General features: G+C 32.7%; 1 protein-coding gene across 2 annotated transcripts; it reads right to left on the minus strand.

Moving 5' to 3' along the window:
* Window positions 1-162: 162 nt before the first annotated feature.
* LOC124928184 (two-component response regulator-like PRR73) lies at window positions 163-15,634 on the minus strand. Of its 2 annotated transcripts, none has more exons than XM_047468713.1 (9): window positions 15,497-15,634; window positions 14,782-15,322; window positions 13,665-13,826; window positions 13,451-13,584; window positions 12,473-12,640; window positions 5,377-5,539; window positions 4,866-5,265; window positions 3,725-4,481; window positions 163-539 (listed from the first exon to the last, which is right to left on the minus strand). In XM_047468713.1, the coding sequence occupies exons 2-9, from the start codon at window positions 15,137-15,139 to the stop codon at window positions 429-431; spliced, it is 2,253 nt and encodes a 750-aa protein (XP_047324669.1). In that variant the 5' UTR covers window positions 15,140-15,322; window positions 15,497-15,634; the 3' UTR covers window positions 163-428. The 2 variants fall into 2 exon arrangements, with proteins under 2 accessions (XP_047324669.1, XP_047324670.1); XM_047468714.1 differs by having other exon boundaries at window positions 14,782-15,141; window positions 15,497-15,604.
* Window positions 15,635-17,906: the final 2,272 nt, after the last annotated feature.

The raw sequence follows: 17,906 nt of genomic DNA on the forward strand, positions 1-17,906 counted from the left end.
TAATATAATTTATAATTTAAATTTAATAATAATAAATAAGGCCTAAATGAACCTAAAAATATATTAACAAAATAATTTGAAGAATAGGAGGTAAATAAGGCAAAAACAAGAGGAATACAATGCTTTTATTACAAACCACCACCACATGCCACCAAACCTTTCTTCTAAATGATAATTGTTAACAAAAAGCAGCAGAAAATGCAGTCAGTCAATCAATCAAGAAGCTACAAATTCAACATGACTTACATTACATATAATGGATCCTCTTTCTCTTTTTCATCTCAATCATTGTTCTTAGTTTGAAAAGTCCTTGGTAGGTTTGCTGGTTCTTCTCTTTCCATACTATCTCATTTTCACATGCAACTTCCTTTTCCGTGTACATACAGAGGATTGTTCTTGATTAATACATTGAATTGGATCCTAGCTAGCTAGCCATCCTCTTCATTACTCTCATTTTCATGAGCAACTATTTGTCGTACAAATTGTCCTCTAATCCGCGGTCTCTGCTCAGCTAATCTCTTCCTGCTTTGATATCGCACCTGCAATGCATGCCACCGTCACAAGAGGAGTAAAGATAAGTTATAATAGTTAATATTAATCCAACACTGAGTTTAGTTGGTCAAGGGTTCATCCCCCTATTTCCCTCTTAGTTTAACCAGCAATCATAAAGAAAACATACATGTAAAACCTGAATAATGTAAGCTTCAGATGAAGATACTTAGTTGCTGAAGAGTATACAATTCTCTCTTGATTCTCACATCATTCTATAAACCCTGATTCTATTTACATGATATTTCATCTTCTCATCTAAAACACTTTATGGTGGAAACAAGTCTCTTTTACATAATGATCTAGGAATATTGTTGACATCAGACATCTACACTAATAAGTAATACTAATGAATTTATAATTACAGATTTCAGATGCATGCCTCTAGAAAAGTTACATCACTGAGAAGCATTTCTTCTTTCTAAGGGGACTTCTAAATTTCTAACTGTAATGAACAACTTTTGCGGCGAGCAATAAGCATTAAAGGAAATGATAGCAATATATCCTCAACAGTAAATCCCTAATTTCTAGGTCTTAATTTAGGGACTTGATTCTCTTAAACTCTAGGGATTCAATAATACACCAACACTTTTTATCTCAATCTTTGATTCCCACAGTCGATATAAATGTTAATCCTCTTTGTTTGCAAGTGGAAGTATCAGGATGTTGTTGGATTTGGCAATAGTCTTCCTAAGATACATAATTTGGAGATAGTACTTCAAGAGAGATAGATTTTGATATTCTTGTAGGTTATACCTTTTGTATAACCTATCTATACAAATGTAGAGCTGATTTTCCTTAGTTAGGATAAATCAGAATCCCAAATATATTCTAATTTCCTAAATTAAAGTAAATCAGAATCTCTAAAATATTTCAACTAATTTACTTTAATATATTCAGAAATAAGGTAGAGAATAAAATAAAATAAATTTAGTTTGACTATTTCTAATTTTGCTCCGATTATTGGTGAATACGGACAAACGAGATCCAATAGAAGACTTTGGCTCGTAGGCATGGACGGCAAGGTTCAACCATAGAAGAAAACTGGACTTATTTGTAGTTTTCAGGTCGATTTTTCAAAATATCGTTTTAATGAGACTAAAATTCGGAAGATGGATCAATGAATCGTTAGGAATCTATGTAATTGGGTTGTGTGGTTAGGAGACTCTTGATTTTACAGGGGAGTCAGGTGAAATTCTTGTGGCATGGAATGAAGACATATGTATGAGAAAATAGATGTTAATTTGGGTAGTTACTCGGTTAACGTTCAATTAAAAGATCAATAGGATAATTTTCGATGGATAATTTATGCGGTATATGGACCGGTTCTATGACAATTTAAAACTATGAGTTCTTTAATAAAATGAAGAACGTGGTGAGTCTTTGTGACTTACTGATTGTTTTTGCGGGAATTATGAACGAAGATAGATCCCCGTCTGAATAAAAATGGGCCAATACGTTTAGTAGTCTAATGCACGAGTTCTCGGAGACAATTGAAAACCTTGAACTTATCGACTTGCCTTTATAAGGCAATCAATTCACCTTTAGTAGCAGTAATGACAATGAATGTTAAGTTATTTTCGTATCGATAGATTTCTAATTAGTGAATATATTTTTCGAGGGTTTCTAATATATTTCAAAAGGTCCTTCAATTAAGTTGTTTACATTACCGACCGATTTTGATAAACGTCGAATGATGGAGAGAACATGTCGACCATTTAGATTCGAAAATAAATGGTTGATCAAGAAAGACTGTATACTGTGTGTGCAATAATGGTGGGTGAATCAGACATCGGTTGGTTCTCCGTCGAGTAAACTCTTTGTGAACTTAAGTAATCTACGTAAACTTTTCAAAAGTTGGTTCGTGGGAGATCGTGCTTTATTTTGTGCTAAAATCAATGACTTGTGTAATGAAATTAATGTCATTGACAGAGCTGATAATGTTAGTTCTCGGATTCACATTGTTAGTAAGTTGCTCGATGTGTAAGGAAGAAGAAATTGGAGCACGCCAGCGAATTATAGTACATGTTTAAAAGTTGAAGATAAAAACACCAAATCTTTCCATGTGATCACTAACGCACAAGTAAAAATAATGTGATTAATTTGATCTCGATCGAGGGGGAAGTTTATGATAGTGAACTAAAAATTTCTACAAGTATTGTTAAATTTTATAAGGACTTGTTTAAGGAGTCAATTAAGGTTAGACCTAAATTGAATGGTATTATTTTTTATTCAATTAGTTCAGCACAAAAAGATATGTTAGAGGCTCGGTTTTCGTTGAAAGATGTTGAGAAAGTCATTAAAGGATGCGGAAGTGATAAAACGTCAGGATACAGCGAGTTTACTTTGACTTTTTTTAAGAAAGCAATGCGTTTTTTTTTAAATTGAAATTATGGAAATAATTTATCATTTTTATCGTTTTACATAATTTGAATAGTTTAATTTTGGTGGGACGCAAACAAGTGTTCCCGCCTAAACAAGCCGTTATGTATTGGCAAAACATTGATAGTTTTCATGTGGGGCATTGTTACAAATTGTTCGGTAAGATGATTATATATAATTTTTGTTGAGAGAAACTTTGGAAGTTAAAGATTTCATTCAAAATCTCGTTCTTTGGATGAAGCGTTATTTACGGTAGAATTCTTACGGATGATTGTGCATTAAAAAAATGTTGTATTATGGTTAGTCGATGTCACGAGAAGGTTGAATCGGCAACTCACTTATTTTTGCATTGCCAATGATGTTTAGTATGTAAAATCTTTTGTGGAGTATCATTAGGATTCATTGAGTGATCCCAAGTCTTTGTGTAGTTGTTGAAAAATTTAAATTGATGCAGATTATATGGCATGTCTACATATTCGGGTTACCATCCCAATTATTTTTTGGTGGACTATCTAGTTTGAGAAAAATCGTCGAACTTTTAATGATCATAGTCGCATGATGCGTATCATTCGTAATGCTATCATTATGATGCTTTCTGAGATTCGTTCCAAAAAGTGGGTAGAGTCGTCGGGGAGTTAGAGAAGAACTTACAAGCTCGATAACATATTGAGTAACGTTTTTTTTATTTGTTGTTATTTATTTCTTTTTCTCTTCATTGCATGTTTTTGTCGTTGCGATTAATAATAAATAAAAAGTAAAAATATTTAAGAGAGCAAAAAAAGAGACAACTTACCTTTTTCTCAAAGCACCTATCCTTTCTCTTCTGGCGGAATTTATTCAAAGCAGCTTCTCTTTGTGTGAGCCCATTGACACCATTCTTATCAAATCCAACACTACTTCCATTGGCAGTTATAGCACCAACTGCACCTATTCCAGCTACTCCATTATCTATAATTGCCACTGGCTTGTTCTCTCCTCCTTCATGAATTATAGCAGTACTACTACCAATTTGGTCACTACTTCCATTTTGCCCATCACTCCCATTATTACTACCAGAACCACTTCCATTTAAAGTGTAGTTAGCAGCATTACCTTCCCTAGGTGTTTTTGATGCATTAGGATTTTTGAGAGACATATTATCATGGTTTAGGAATTGTAGTTGTTGTTGTTTTGAGCCATGGACGTGATGGTGATGGTGGTGGTAATGATGATGATGGTGCTGAACTTGAACCTGTTGATTCATGCCGCCCCTTTCTTGAACCAACATATTATCTTTCGGTGCAGTGAGGGGGGGATTTTCAGCTGGATCAAATGTGGAGCAAGGATGAAGCTTGACAACAGAATTAGCTAATGATTTAATATTATTAGTGGTGGAACCCATGTCATTGTTGTTGCAACTTTCATTTGAACCCTGATTAGGGGTCCCGTTTGAATTAGATTGAAAATTTTGGACCATTTCAATCTTTGCCACTTCCGAACTATGATCGAGTGGTGAACAGCTGCCAACATTTCCAGTTGGTGCTAAGTTAGTGATTGATATAGTGTTATACCTGCATTGAAATGAGAAAGCATTTCACTCTACTTCAAACCACAAATAAATTGTTATAAAGGGTATGCACATGTCCATTTAGCCTATTTGGTGATAATTGGCACAATCATGATCCCAATAGAAAATAGCAAAAGTATAAATTAAAAATGATTTTTTTTGTTTGATGTATAAGATTGTTCTCTAGATCATGATCAAAATTTTCTTTTGGGAAAGGTAAACCTTTTATTAAAAATTATAGAGTGATTTTTTTTTCTTCATTTGGTATAAAGGTTATTTCTGGACCATGATATTTTTGACAAATATAACAATTGTAAATTTTTCAAGATCATGGTTCAATCATAAATGTGAAAACAAATAGGATCATTATATGCTAAAAATGACGTACCTTGAGAAGGCTGAGAGATCAGAGTGTTTGAAAACATTTCTATCAATGGTGCTCAACCCATTTTCTTCAGCATCTTTCATTCTCTTCAAATTGAGTTCATGGGAAGGCATATCCTTTGAACAACAGACATTTTTTCCTTTGATGTTCATCTTGGTGACATTACTTTCAACAGCAGTGGCTAAGTTCTCCACCTTGGAATCAGACCTATTTACACTGGCAACAATTTCATCACCAGATTTCTTCTTAATTTTACCATTAATTGTATCATTCTTCTCAAGTTTTCCTTTCTCTGGCTCCTTCCCATCTTTTCCAGATTCCAAAATAAAAAACTGGTCAATATTTGACGCTTCTGCAGGAGTAGATGTCGTTTTGATCTCCAAGTCTTTTTCCATCCCATCATCTAGCAAAATAAACTACAAGTTTACTAAATGAAAAAATCAAGAGAACAAATTGGACAGTTGAGTCCTGTGATACTAGTTACTTTAAATGAAACAAATAAAATTATGAATACCAAGATTGCATTCTTCTCCATGGCGTTCGATAGTGGAAGTTACTGGCACCCGGTTGTTACAAAATTCTTCAGGCCTTGAATGGATAACCTGAGCACATGTACTATCAGGAGGCGACATAGGTTGAGGGCTATCAACTTCTACAGCCCTTTTAGTCCAAGAACTCTGCAGGAGAAAAAAAATTATAGTTCTCAATTATTTTTGCTGAGTTGAAATATCATTGGTTGCAAATTTTATTGAAGATACTGATCCAATTAGTAAGTCATCATACCCTATATCATGCATCTCATACTTTCTACCATGAAGTGATTATTTCCAAATGTGCAATTCAGACCGATCAATATTTGCAATATTATATGTTTTACCCTAAATCAAAACATGATACTGAGGAAATATCAAGTTGATCATATGACCTTTCCCTAGTAGAAAAAAATATGATATTTTTGTCATAAATATAGCCTATATCTCATGTTTTTATTCACCTAACTTGTTGACAACTTGTACCCCAAAAAACTGACAACTGCCAACACAAACTATACCCACTATTATTCTCTACCCATTGTATGTGGCACAACTGACCGTTTAGTTTGACAAAAGAAAAGTTTATATTTGTTGTATACTCTTTGTTTTGCAGGTTACACATAAACAAGAATGCACACTAATCACAATACCAAGTAGATAAGTTCAAAGGAAAATCTCTTCCAACCACTTAATCTACTCTTGTCCAATCACAATCTTCTCTCTTCTCTCACTAAAAATGTTGTTCTCCAAAATTTTCCACCCATACTATGACTAGCAATCTTAAATCTTAAGTAGTAAGATACACACAATTTCTATTTCAACCAACCTTGAATGCAACTATATATATATTCTTCACACTGGATTCATACCATTAAGATCATATAGTTCCCTCTTTCCCAAGAAAGAAAAGCCATTGAAGAACATCATCCTTAAAATTTCATAACAAAAATCAACGTAAGGCAATTAATCTATTCTTTAGAAACTCACACATGCTTATATACTGATACCAACTGAAACAATCCTAATTTCCTACACTAGGATAAAGATGGGAAACCTTACCATGCGTAAAGGGAAAACATTAACATATGCAAAATCGTTTTATCATTTATAACGAATTGGTGCTACAAATTTTGGTCTTTTACAAAAAAATACGGTCCTTTACTACAAAAATACGGTCTTTCAGACTAAGTCTCTACAATTTCGGTCTTTACAAAATACGGTCCTTCAATTTCGGTCTCTCTTTCCACACACATCCCGTGCATCTTGCCCCACTCCAAGTCTCTCTTCAACTGTCAATTAAAAACTATTGTTGTGTACCTACACCACACAAGCATAGTGAGTCTAATGACTCAACAAGTATTTAAGATTTCAAAACCTAGATGTGATGATTTACTTATTCATAAAAAGTTCATATAAAAGTCTTTGTATCCATACGTTGGTTTAGACGGTACAGTAATATCTTAAAACCAGTATTTTGACCATAAACTTTCAAAGCTGATCCTGAAAGTGAGGAAACCTTTTGAACCAGTATTTGGAACGCACTTTAAGGAGTCAATTCTTAAAGCCCACTACCTGGTTAGATCAGTACTTGGAATAACACTTTTCGGAAAACCCCGCAATCCGTTTAGACCAATATTTTTGGTATATATTCTGGGAGTTCATCCTTAGAAGTCAAGTCCCGTAGAACTCAGCCTGTATTTTAGAATCAGACTACATAGGCTCATCTCGGTTAACCCTCCTCCCATATCTGTCAATTCCTTCATCAGTATTCACTATGATTCCATAAAAACATTTCATACTTTGCAAAACAGATCATATTTTGAAAAACATAGTTTCATCTTTGCTCTTTATTAAAAACATGGGTATGCAATGAAATAATGTTTTAAAAACAGTATGCACAATTTATAAAATATACATGAATGATATAGCTTTGTGTGGGTTTCAAAAGATGTTTAAGAAATACTGTTTGCCTTATATTTTGAAGTTGCTAAGGATTGATGTTCTTTAATAACTTCTAAAAGTTGACTTCTGTTTCTTAGTAAAAGAATAATTATATTATCTTAATGGAATGAATCTAAGGTGAAAAATATATATATATATATAGTGACATTCAAGGTCAGTTAAGATAACATGAGATACTACTTAAGATATTACGACTTGTTTCGTAAGTTGTGTTTATGGTTCTTGAATCCAAGAATCGAGTTTTTGATCTCTAGGACCGGGTGGAACTATATAATTAAAGGGCAGTGGAAGAGTTTTGTAATAGAGAATTTGGGATGAGGGGATAGAAGAACTAAGGGTGAGAAGAGAAATACTGTTTGGTCTATACCAAACAGTCCAAAATAAATAATCAAAACATAATAGACAAATGGGGGTGAAGAAGTGAAGAACTTTCACAAGTAATTTCATATATTCATTATTCCATTCATGGGTCCTTAGGGAAGAGTGATCAGCATTTTATAGGTGATGTCTTGCTCCAGAATATTCGGTTACAACTACTTAGAAAATAACATAATTCGGTTTGTAAAATAGAAAGAAAAAACAAAACAAAATATTAAAACAACAAACAAAAATCTAGCCCAAATGCACACTAGGACCGATAGAGGGTGCTGGAATTGTATTTGGGACCGTGACATTTATTTCTAGACCGTAGCAGATTGTTAGTCATAATATGGGGTGGATAACTTGCTAATTAAAAGTGTTGGTCATATCATGAGTGGATAACTTGCTAACTAAGGTTACTGGTCATAGCATAAACAATTCATAGCATGAGTTGGGTAAACTTACTATTTAAGATATCAAGGCATGAGTAGATTCTGTCATGAGGTGTTCTAAGCATGTGGTGTCTAAGCATTAACACATTCACACTAATGCTCCTACAATTGCATCTCCAAGAGCTCACCTTCAAAGACGGTAAGTTATTTTAATTATTTGTTGCATTAGTACTGTCAATAAGTTAAATTTCGAAGACGAAATTCTTTATTAGTGGGATAGAATTGTCACACCCTAAAATTCATATCTGACCGAATATCTTCAGTCCTAACCTAAAACTAGGACCGAAGAATCCAACCGAGAGATCCGACCGAGACTTCTGCATATGATTTGTTTTGCCATCACATTCTTAACACCACATGCTAGGATCACCTCATAATAGGATCTACCCATGCCTTGATATCTTAAATATTAAATTTACCCACCTCATGTTATGAATTACCCATGTTATGACCAGTTATGACCATCAACCTTAGTTAGCAGATCATAGCATGAGGTGGGTAAATTTAATACTTAAGATAACAAAACATGGACAGATCCTAGCATGAGGTGGTTAAATTTACTACTTAAGATATAAGACATGGATAGATCCTATAATGAGATATAACATTGACGTGTTCTAAACATGTGATGGCAAAACAAAGCATAGACAGAAGTTTCGATCGGATATCTCGGTCCTAACTCATAAATATCAGTCAGACCTCGGTCCTACTCAAATTTTCTCGATTCTAGTTCTCAGATATCCTCAATCATAGATCTATGTCAGGACCGAAGATACTCAGTCAGATATGAATTTTAGCATGAGGTGGTTAATTTACTACTTAAGATATGAAGGCATGGCTAGATCCTATCATGAGGTATTTTAAGCATGTGGTGGCAAAACAAAGCATATGCAGAAGTCTCGATCAGACCTCTCAATCGGATCTCTCGGTCTCAACTCTTGAATATCGGTCGAATCCCTCGGTCCTACTCAGATTTCATCGGTCCTAGTTTTAGTAGGTCAAGACCGAAGATATTCGGTTAGATATGAATTTTAGGGAGTGACAATTCTACCCCACTAATAAAGAACTTTATCCTCGAAATTTAACTTATTGGTATTACTCATGCAACAAATAATTAAAATAACTTACATGCTTTGAAGGTGAGCTCTTGGAGATGCAATTGTAGGAGCATGAGTGTGAAAATGCTAAGATTTGGAACCACAATGTTTAGCCACCACATGCTTAGAACAACTAATGATAGAATCTACTCATGCCTTAATATCTTAAACAATAAGTTTAACCACATCATGCTATGACCACCTCATGCTAGGATTTATCCATGCTTTGTTATCTTAAGTATTAAGTTACCCACCTAATGTTATGAATTGCCCATGCTTTGACCAGCAACATTAGTTAGCAAGTTATCCACCTAATGTTATGACTAACACTCTTAATTATCAAGTTATTCACCCCCATGCTATGTCCAACAATCTTAAGTAATATCTAATGTTATCTCAACTGACCTTTAATACCACTATATATATTTTTCACCTTAGATTCATTCCATTAAGATAATATAATTCATTCTTTACTAAGAAAAAGAAGTTAACATTCAGAAACTATTGAATATAAAGCAAACAGCCTTTCTTAAACATTTTTAGAAACTCACACAAAACTATATCATAAGGGATTGACTTCGAAAAGTGCTCTTCTAAATACTGGCTCACAAGGATTCCTCACTTTTAGGATCAGCTCTGAAAGTTTAAAGTCTAATGTCAAAATACTGGCTCAAGATATTACTGTACATCACTATGATAAACTATTTTATAAACCAACGTATCGATACAAAAAAACTTTTAAATGCCTTTATGAACTTTTTATGTTAAGTAAATCATCACATCCAGATTTGAAAATGTTAAATGTTTGTTGAGTCATTAGACTCACTATGTTTGTGTGGTGTAGGTACACAACTATAATTTTTAATTGACAGGTGAAGAAGACTTGGAGTGGGGCAAGATGCAAGGGATGTGTGTGGAAGGAGGGACCGAGATTGAAGGACCGTATCTTGTAAATACCGAGTAGAGACTTAATTTGAAAGACCATATTTTTATAGTAAAAAACCATATTTTGTTGTAAAAAACCGAAATTTTTAACACCAATTTTTTATAAATGATAAAATAAATATTTCCGCATATGTTACTATTTTTTCCATATATATATATATTAACTTTATGACTAACATTCTTAAAACCAGCTTTATTTTAAAACAAATGGATAATTAGTAGTTTCCTCACTGAACTTTGTATCCATTCTCGGATAGCTCTCGAATAGCTCACTCCCTAAAGTACATATTGTCAGATTATTGCTCCTAGTCCTACTTATAAGGATACATGAAATTTCTCCCTCCCTTAAAATGAACACAGTTAACTATATGCCACGTAGATGGTGACATGGCATATTTTTTAATTTAATTATCATATTTAATTCATGCTATATTTAATTTTAGTTTTTATTATTTCTTTTTTTTAACCATTTTTTTAAAACAAAACTCAATTAAAAAGTTAAAAGAAAAAAATAGAAAAAAGAAAATCAGTTAAAAAACCTGAAATAAAATAATCAATTAAAAACACTAAAATTTAAAAAAAAAATCATTTAAAAAGAATTAAAACTTACAAGAATCAGTTAAAAAAACTGAAGAGAAAATTCAGTTTAAAAAGTTGAACAAAAATTATTTAAAAAATAAAAATTAAAAAAATATATTACAGAATAAAAATGACAATTAAACTTTTTTTAAAGCCATATGGCATTCATAGTTAACTGTATCAGACAATATGTAATTTAGGGAGCCATCTGAGACTGAGAGTTTAGACAAAATTCAGGGAGAAAACTACTAATTATCTCTTAAAATAAAGGATAGCCTAATCTCCCATTTTGTGATAGCAGGGCAAAATTATTGCTACAGGTAAAACTACTGACATGAATATTAGGCTGCCTAAGAGATGTTGCCTAAGAGATGTCCAAGAAGTGGAAAACTTTAAGATAAACAAATCTTCACGGCACTCAGGTGTGTCCCAAACATAGTTGTCAATAGCGTATAGCGCTAAATAGCGCCAAAGTCTCATGGCTATAGCGTAAAGCGAATAGCGTAGCGAAGTTTATTTGAAAATAAAGCGCTAAAACATGTAAATATCAAAAATAAAAAACATCGTAAAATTAAAAGTTTAAAACATAAAACCATTAATTCTTAAATTATTACTAAACAAAATAAAATAAATAAATATAAAATTATTACTAAAACTTATATAAATGATAAATCTAAACTATAAAATGAAAAACTTACCAACAAGTTAACGATTTGGATGTAGAAGATGGCTGTAGAAGACAAAACGGCTAGAGAATAGGAAAGAAGAGAATAGAAAGAGAAAAGAATTGAAAAAGAAGAGAAGAATTGGAAAAGAAGAGAAAGAGAAGAATTTGAAAAGTCTTAAGAGAAAAAAGAACAATAAAATAAAAGAAAAGAATTAAAAAAAGAAGAGAAGAATTGGAAAAGAAGAGAAAGAGAAGAATTTGAAAAGTCTTAAGAGAAAAAAGAATAATAGAATAAAATAAAAAAACCGTACGAAGACGAAGAGTCATAAAAAAAATAAGAAAAAAATAATAAAATAAGGAAATAAAATAAGATAATTTGAAAATTTTGAAAAAGTCAAATAAATAATATATATATATATATTTTTTGAAAAAACGCGTTATAAGGGGGCTATAGTTGGCGCTATAGCTAGAAAGGCGGCGCTATTTGAAAGTGTTTAGCCTATAACTACAAGGGGACTCACAAATGTGTTGGAAACTGTAGAATCTGTCAAGTAATAATTGGTGATCAAATTAAGAAGATTTGATTCCTAATTTTATTGAAGTTTGATTAGAACTTATTCCTTAAATACTGGATGTAGAGTGTATACATAAATAGAGGGATGTATGCTAGTTTTAAGTATTAGAAAAATAATAATAAAATTTCTCTCCACATATATTCAGAATCTCACATGGTATCAGACACGTGAGACATCAAAGATCAATTTTTTTTAGCATTGTGTTCATTTAGCACTGCATCTCTGCACCCACCGGTCTTGCATACTCAAGTTGTTTTGGAGTCTTTACCAACTTGAATTTGAGTACTAGATTTAGGATTTTTTTTATTTTTTTTAATGTTAAGATATTAGATTTAGGATTAAGAGTGTAATTACATTAAATTCTAAAGGTTTTACCATTCAAGGAGTGTTAGTTAGAATAAATATATGTGAAATATTATCTGCAAACAATAAGCAATTACCTGAGTGCCACTTCCATTATCACTTCCATCCCTAACATTCAAACCAATGCTTCCTATGTCATCTTCCTCATTGCTATCACTCTTGTTATTTGATCCATCAGTAGTGTTTGACTTCACAGATTTCTGGATCCGCACACCACTTTCACTTCCACTTCCACTGCAGCTAGACTGGTAACAAAATTAAGTTAACATAAGTACATAACAGAAGGACACTACCTCAAAGGTGGATAAAAGAAATGCTAAACAAAAACAGCACATATTCCTCCTTCTGTCAGGGACAATAATTGACATCCATCTAGAACCAGTCTCTAAATGAAATCAGTTGTCCAAATAAACGTGTTACTCAAATGTTCCATTTCAAAGACAAAGTTGTTATTTGCTCTATCAAATACCATATGTAAAGCATAAATTAGCCCTAGGCATTGAGAAAGGATTTTGGCCATTCAAAGACTTTTGACCCCTCAACTTGAAGAAATTGTTGATCTTGAACCACTTTTAATGTAAAATGGCATTGCATGGTAAAAGGCCTTCTGTATGTTTTTTTTCTTCTATAGCTGTTGTGTAGGATAGAGGAATGTTTTTTAAGGTGTGATTTCTAAGCAACCTGTCAAGAATCGTATCCCATCATTAATCAATTAAGCAACCGCATCACCAAAATATAAAGGAACAAAGCTTACATGTCAGCATAATCAAACTACAATGTCTTTTGCTAAATACTTTGTTCATAACCAAAATATAATTTCAAGTTCAGGGGCAATAGTCATCAATTTATCAGGCGTCCAAAATTTATATACAATATATGTTACCATTTTATCCAAATGTTAATCATCTCAAATTTTAGCACATTCATGTCAAATAACACAAAAAAGTCAAATTTAGTAAAAGGGCGTGAATGTTTTGTCCTGGTATTAGGGGGAAATACATTAAAAGCAGTCAGAGCCAATGAAACAATACAATAAATAAGGTCATATAACTCACACTGTGGTATTTCCTCCAAACATGCTGCCAGAGATTTTTAAGCTCATTCTTCCGGATAGGCTTCACTAAAAAATCGACTGCACCGTTTGATAAGCACTTAAAAACTATACCCATAGAGTCATTAGATGACATCACTGCAGAGAAAATTCATCGGGCTTAGTAACTAATAGAATTGAATTCCAATAAGTGTATTGAGCTAACACCATATACTTACTAATCACTGGAAGATTTTTGCAGCTTTTATGGTTCATAATCTTTGATAGAAGACCAATTCCTGATAAACTAGGCATGCTTATCTCCGTCAAAACAAGATCAATGTGAGTAGTCGGATCTGTCAGAATATTCCATGCTTCCATACCATTTGACACAGCCACGGCTGCAAAAGTTCAACCACTCCCATAACAGCCATGCAGGGAGACAAAGACAGCCACAAAGAAAGAATATAAACTATCATTTGTATTTAATTAATGTTCTTATGGGCATTAAGCAGCATATGGATCATAGACATCCCAAAGAAGAGATTTTGACCAAAAGCAAGATAGAGGGTTAAACATATAAGCTGCGTGCCTGTGTCAAGTACATTTATATAATTTGAAGTGTCAAGACTCTAGACTCTAGTTCAATTATAATAGAACAACCTTAAAGGCAAGGAAAAACTGAAGAAAAAAAATACTAGTTCTTTAAAAATTTACTAGCGATAGCGGAAGTATTCAACATGATCCACGTATTCAGTGTGCCATAACAGCTTTGTATAGAGTTTTTTTTTATATTATAATTGGTAAAATCCAACAGTCTCAATAGTTTTGTCATAATTCTTTTTTAATAACCAGGGTCCAAGCCTATTTGCACACGTTCACTAATCCCTTGGGGAGGCTAGCATAGTCATGATCCTCCCGTTCAATCTAAATGTTTTCAATGAGAATAGAACATGAGACATCGGGGTGGTAAGGCACTTATTTCAAAATTACAAAGGGTGGATCTAGTTTTTTCATAGATAAAATAAATGTTTAAAGTTAAATCTGCCCCACAAGAATGACCAAATTGAAACTTTTAAGTGAGAAAATGGTAGGCCAATTCAGTATAAAAGGTTCCTGTCAGAGCTTATGTCTCAGAAAAGTCAAATCTTCAATCCAGACATATGAAGATCATAAACAAAAAAGACAAAGATTAATTGTAGTTCAAATTGTTTCTAAATCAGTCTTTAATCAGTGGTTTGGTTATATGAGTCGAAAGAGTAAAGGATGAAGTAATCTAATCATGCATGAAAATTATACAGTTTACTCAACATAAAGATGAGGCATCTAGAAAATAAGAAATGGCAAATTCTTCACCTTCATAGCTGCAATTTCTAAGCAGTGCGCTTACAACATGGCGTGTAGAGTCATCATTTTCCACCAGCAGAACCTTGAGAGACCCAAGTGGAAGAAACCTTTCCCAGTGAACCACAGGCCCTTGAGACTGCTGAAATGATCTCTTCTGAACAGAATTGCCCATTGTCACATCCACAGATCCACCTTTTCCTCTTTCAGTATCCCCATTAACTCTCGATTCATCTTCTTCTGACAGTCCCTGTCCGTCACCTGTAATCCCACCCCTTATTTCCCTTCTATCATCTAGCTTAAGATGATTACGTGCAGCCAATCCTTTGGTTTCCGGACCATTAGCATCCACTCGATCTGCAAACTCCATAACTTTTGCAAAGAACACTTTTTTACACACGAATGTCAACTGAACATGAAACTTTTGCTAAATCATCGTGAAATAACGTATAAATACACAAAGTTTAATGAATCCATAAGATACTCAGGAGGTCAAATATTTCAACGTAAAACTCTGTAACAGGTAACAGCCAACTAGCTAGCTTCCTAGTACCTTTCAAAAGATTAAAGGTGATCAAGATTAGCACCCTGCAAGAAACCAGTACTCAATCCTAGAAATAAAACTAGAGAAAAAACTAGGATGAAGTCACTACATCACCTCATAATAATAATCTCCATAGAATAAGAAGGAAGCTTATACTGCATCAGAATAAACGAACAGATTTACCTTGACAGAGATTCAATTTTCTAATGCAAAATCATGACCGGAAATCAATCTGAAGTATTACTAGGGTTTTCTTCTTCCTGAGAGATGAAGTTGAATTTGCATTCTAGATAGATAGAGAGAGAGAGATTGCTATTTTCTTATTCTTTTCTACTTTTTTTCTTATTGTTTTTACTGGTGTAGAATGGAGAGAGAGAAAATAGTCAAAGTTGATTACGTGGACATAATCGAGGTTGGGGGACTCGATGATGGTCACGTCACGTGACACGTAAGGTTTTAATTGATGACGTGGCAGCGAATCTAAAGACGATAAACGGATACTTCATTACGGATCTTTAAAATCCGCTTCGGTACACGTGGCTCATTAAGGGATCAGTTAAAGGTATTCTCTAATCAAGAGAAGGGACGACGCCGTTTAAAAGATAGTGCTTGCTCATTATTTTACCAATTTATTGCTTAATGACGAGAATGACCCCCAGAAACTCTTGATTGTACATGTCAGCCAGAAAATATCTGCCGACTTTGTTTGCCTGCGGACATGTTCATGCTACTAAGGTAGTAAGCATGCCTAATTATAAAATCATAAATAGAAACCCCCTCCTCAATTATTGTTAATTTTTTTATTCTTTATTTTTCACTATGAGCTGGTTTCACATATAATTTCTTTTTCTATTTTTTTAATCAAAAAACCAGTGTAACTCCATTACATCTTTTAATCACTCACTTCATAAATAATATACCAAAATAGGCAAATGTTTTGTTTTTATAAATTTTAAATATAAAATAATATTATAATAATTCAATTAATTAAAAATTAAAAAAATATATATATTTTTTAAATAAACACTCTTAAATCCACCAGATTTCCCTTAAAAAAATTATGATTACAATAAAAATAAAAATAAAAAAGTTTGAACCTATTTGTTTTTACAATTTAAAATTCTATTAGTTATCTAAAAAATCCTTTTTTTATATGGGTTCATCATAAAGATCTATAAAATTATACCAATCATGAATTAAAAAATATTATATATCAAATAAAAAAATAAACACGAGAATATGAATCCTGATTAATAAGACAAACTTATACAAAACCAAAAATAAAATAATAATAATAGTAATAATAAATATATTTTACAACAAAATAAAAACTACACATTCCAAATAACTCATTTTATTAATATTCATAACTTCCATTTCTCTTTGATTAATTAATATTATTTTATTATAAAAGGATTAATTGTAAACATCATAATAGTTTAAAGAATATATATTTTTTTTAGGTTAAATAAAGAGAGTAGGTAGCATTGTAGGAACTACTACTTTTTATTCTTGTAAACTTTCTATTTCTCAAATCCTTAATTTGCTCCTCTCAAGCTCAAATGATATCAGAGTAAGAAGATTGTGAAGATTCAGGAGAATCATAAGATAAAGACAAAGAAAGTGATTTTAAATCTTTAATATCTTCGTCGGCTTCTTCATCAAGTTTTTCGAGTGTAGAAGGTGTTCAACGCAACAAAAAACAATGGTCGGTAAGAAACGGTAGGATAACGATCTTTTTACTATTTAAAACTCAGATAATCCAGAGAGTATCATATACACGATAGTATTATACGGAGCGAACTATATCAGATTGAGTAGTTGTATTCGTTTAGCACTAGAAGCAAAATCAAAATTAAGGTTCGTAAATGGTATTGCTCCAACAGAAGCAATTGAGTTCGATAGATGAAAAAAAGTGGACTACTTAGTTCGATCATGGATCTTGAATACACTTTCATAAGAGATAAAAGTCAACTACTCACAAACTACTACAACACTTGATTTGTGGGTTGATGTCAAAGAACGATATCAGAAAAATAATGGCCCGCAAACATTCCAACTTCAAAAGGCGATAAGAAATCTACGACAAGGTACTCTTACACTTGAAAAATATTTTTCTAATCAAGAAACTGTGGGATGACTGATGAGCTATTGGTCTTAGAACCGTTGTCGAGTTGCGATTGCGACCCAAGAACTACTTGTTATTATAGAATGACAAAACTAATTATACAATTAGACATGGCAAATAAACTTACTCAGCTCCTTATGGCTTTGAATAAATATTACGACAATGCGAGACAAAAAAATTCTTCTTATGGATCCTAAGTCAAGTCTTAATCGAGTGTATGATATGTTACTTAACATTGAAAGACAAAGAGAAATTCAATCTCACATGAATCAAATTGAGAATTTTTCCATGTTCATGAAGGACAAACAACATAAAGGACAAAACAATGGAAAGAGTAATAGAGTTAGAGGAGGAGGAGGAAGACAATCTACAAAAAGAGGAGGAAATAGAGAGTTTACTTCTAAAGATCTATATTGTATTAACTGCAAGACAGAGGGACACAATCAAGAAGGATGTTTTAAGATA

The sequence above is a fragment of the Impatiens glandulifera genome, chromosome 2 (genome assembly GCF_907164915.1).
Source record: "Impatiens glandulifera chromosome 2, dImpGla2.1, whole genome shotgun sequence".
Taxonomy (NCBI): Eukaryota; Viridiplantae; Streptophyta; class Magnoliopsida; order Ericales; family Balsaminaceae; genus Impatiens; species Impatiens glandulifera.

Bases quoted from the DNA above. Each gene is read 5' to 3' on its own strand.
- LOC124928184 (XM_047468713.1), bottom strand. From the start codon at position 15,139: ATGGAGTTTGCAGATCGAGTGGATGCTAATGGTCCGGAAACCAAAGGA. The intron at 13,585-13,664 runs GTAAGTATATGG...TTTTCTCTGCAG, and splicing joins CAAAAATCTTCCAGTGATTA to TGATGTCATCTAATGACTCT. The intron at 4,482-4,865 runs GTACGTCATTTT...ATTTCAATGCAG, and splicing joins GATCTCTCAGCCTTCTCAAG to GTATAACACTATATCAATCA.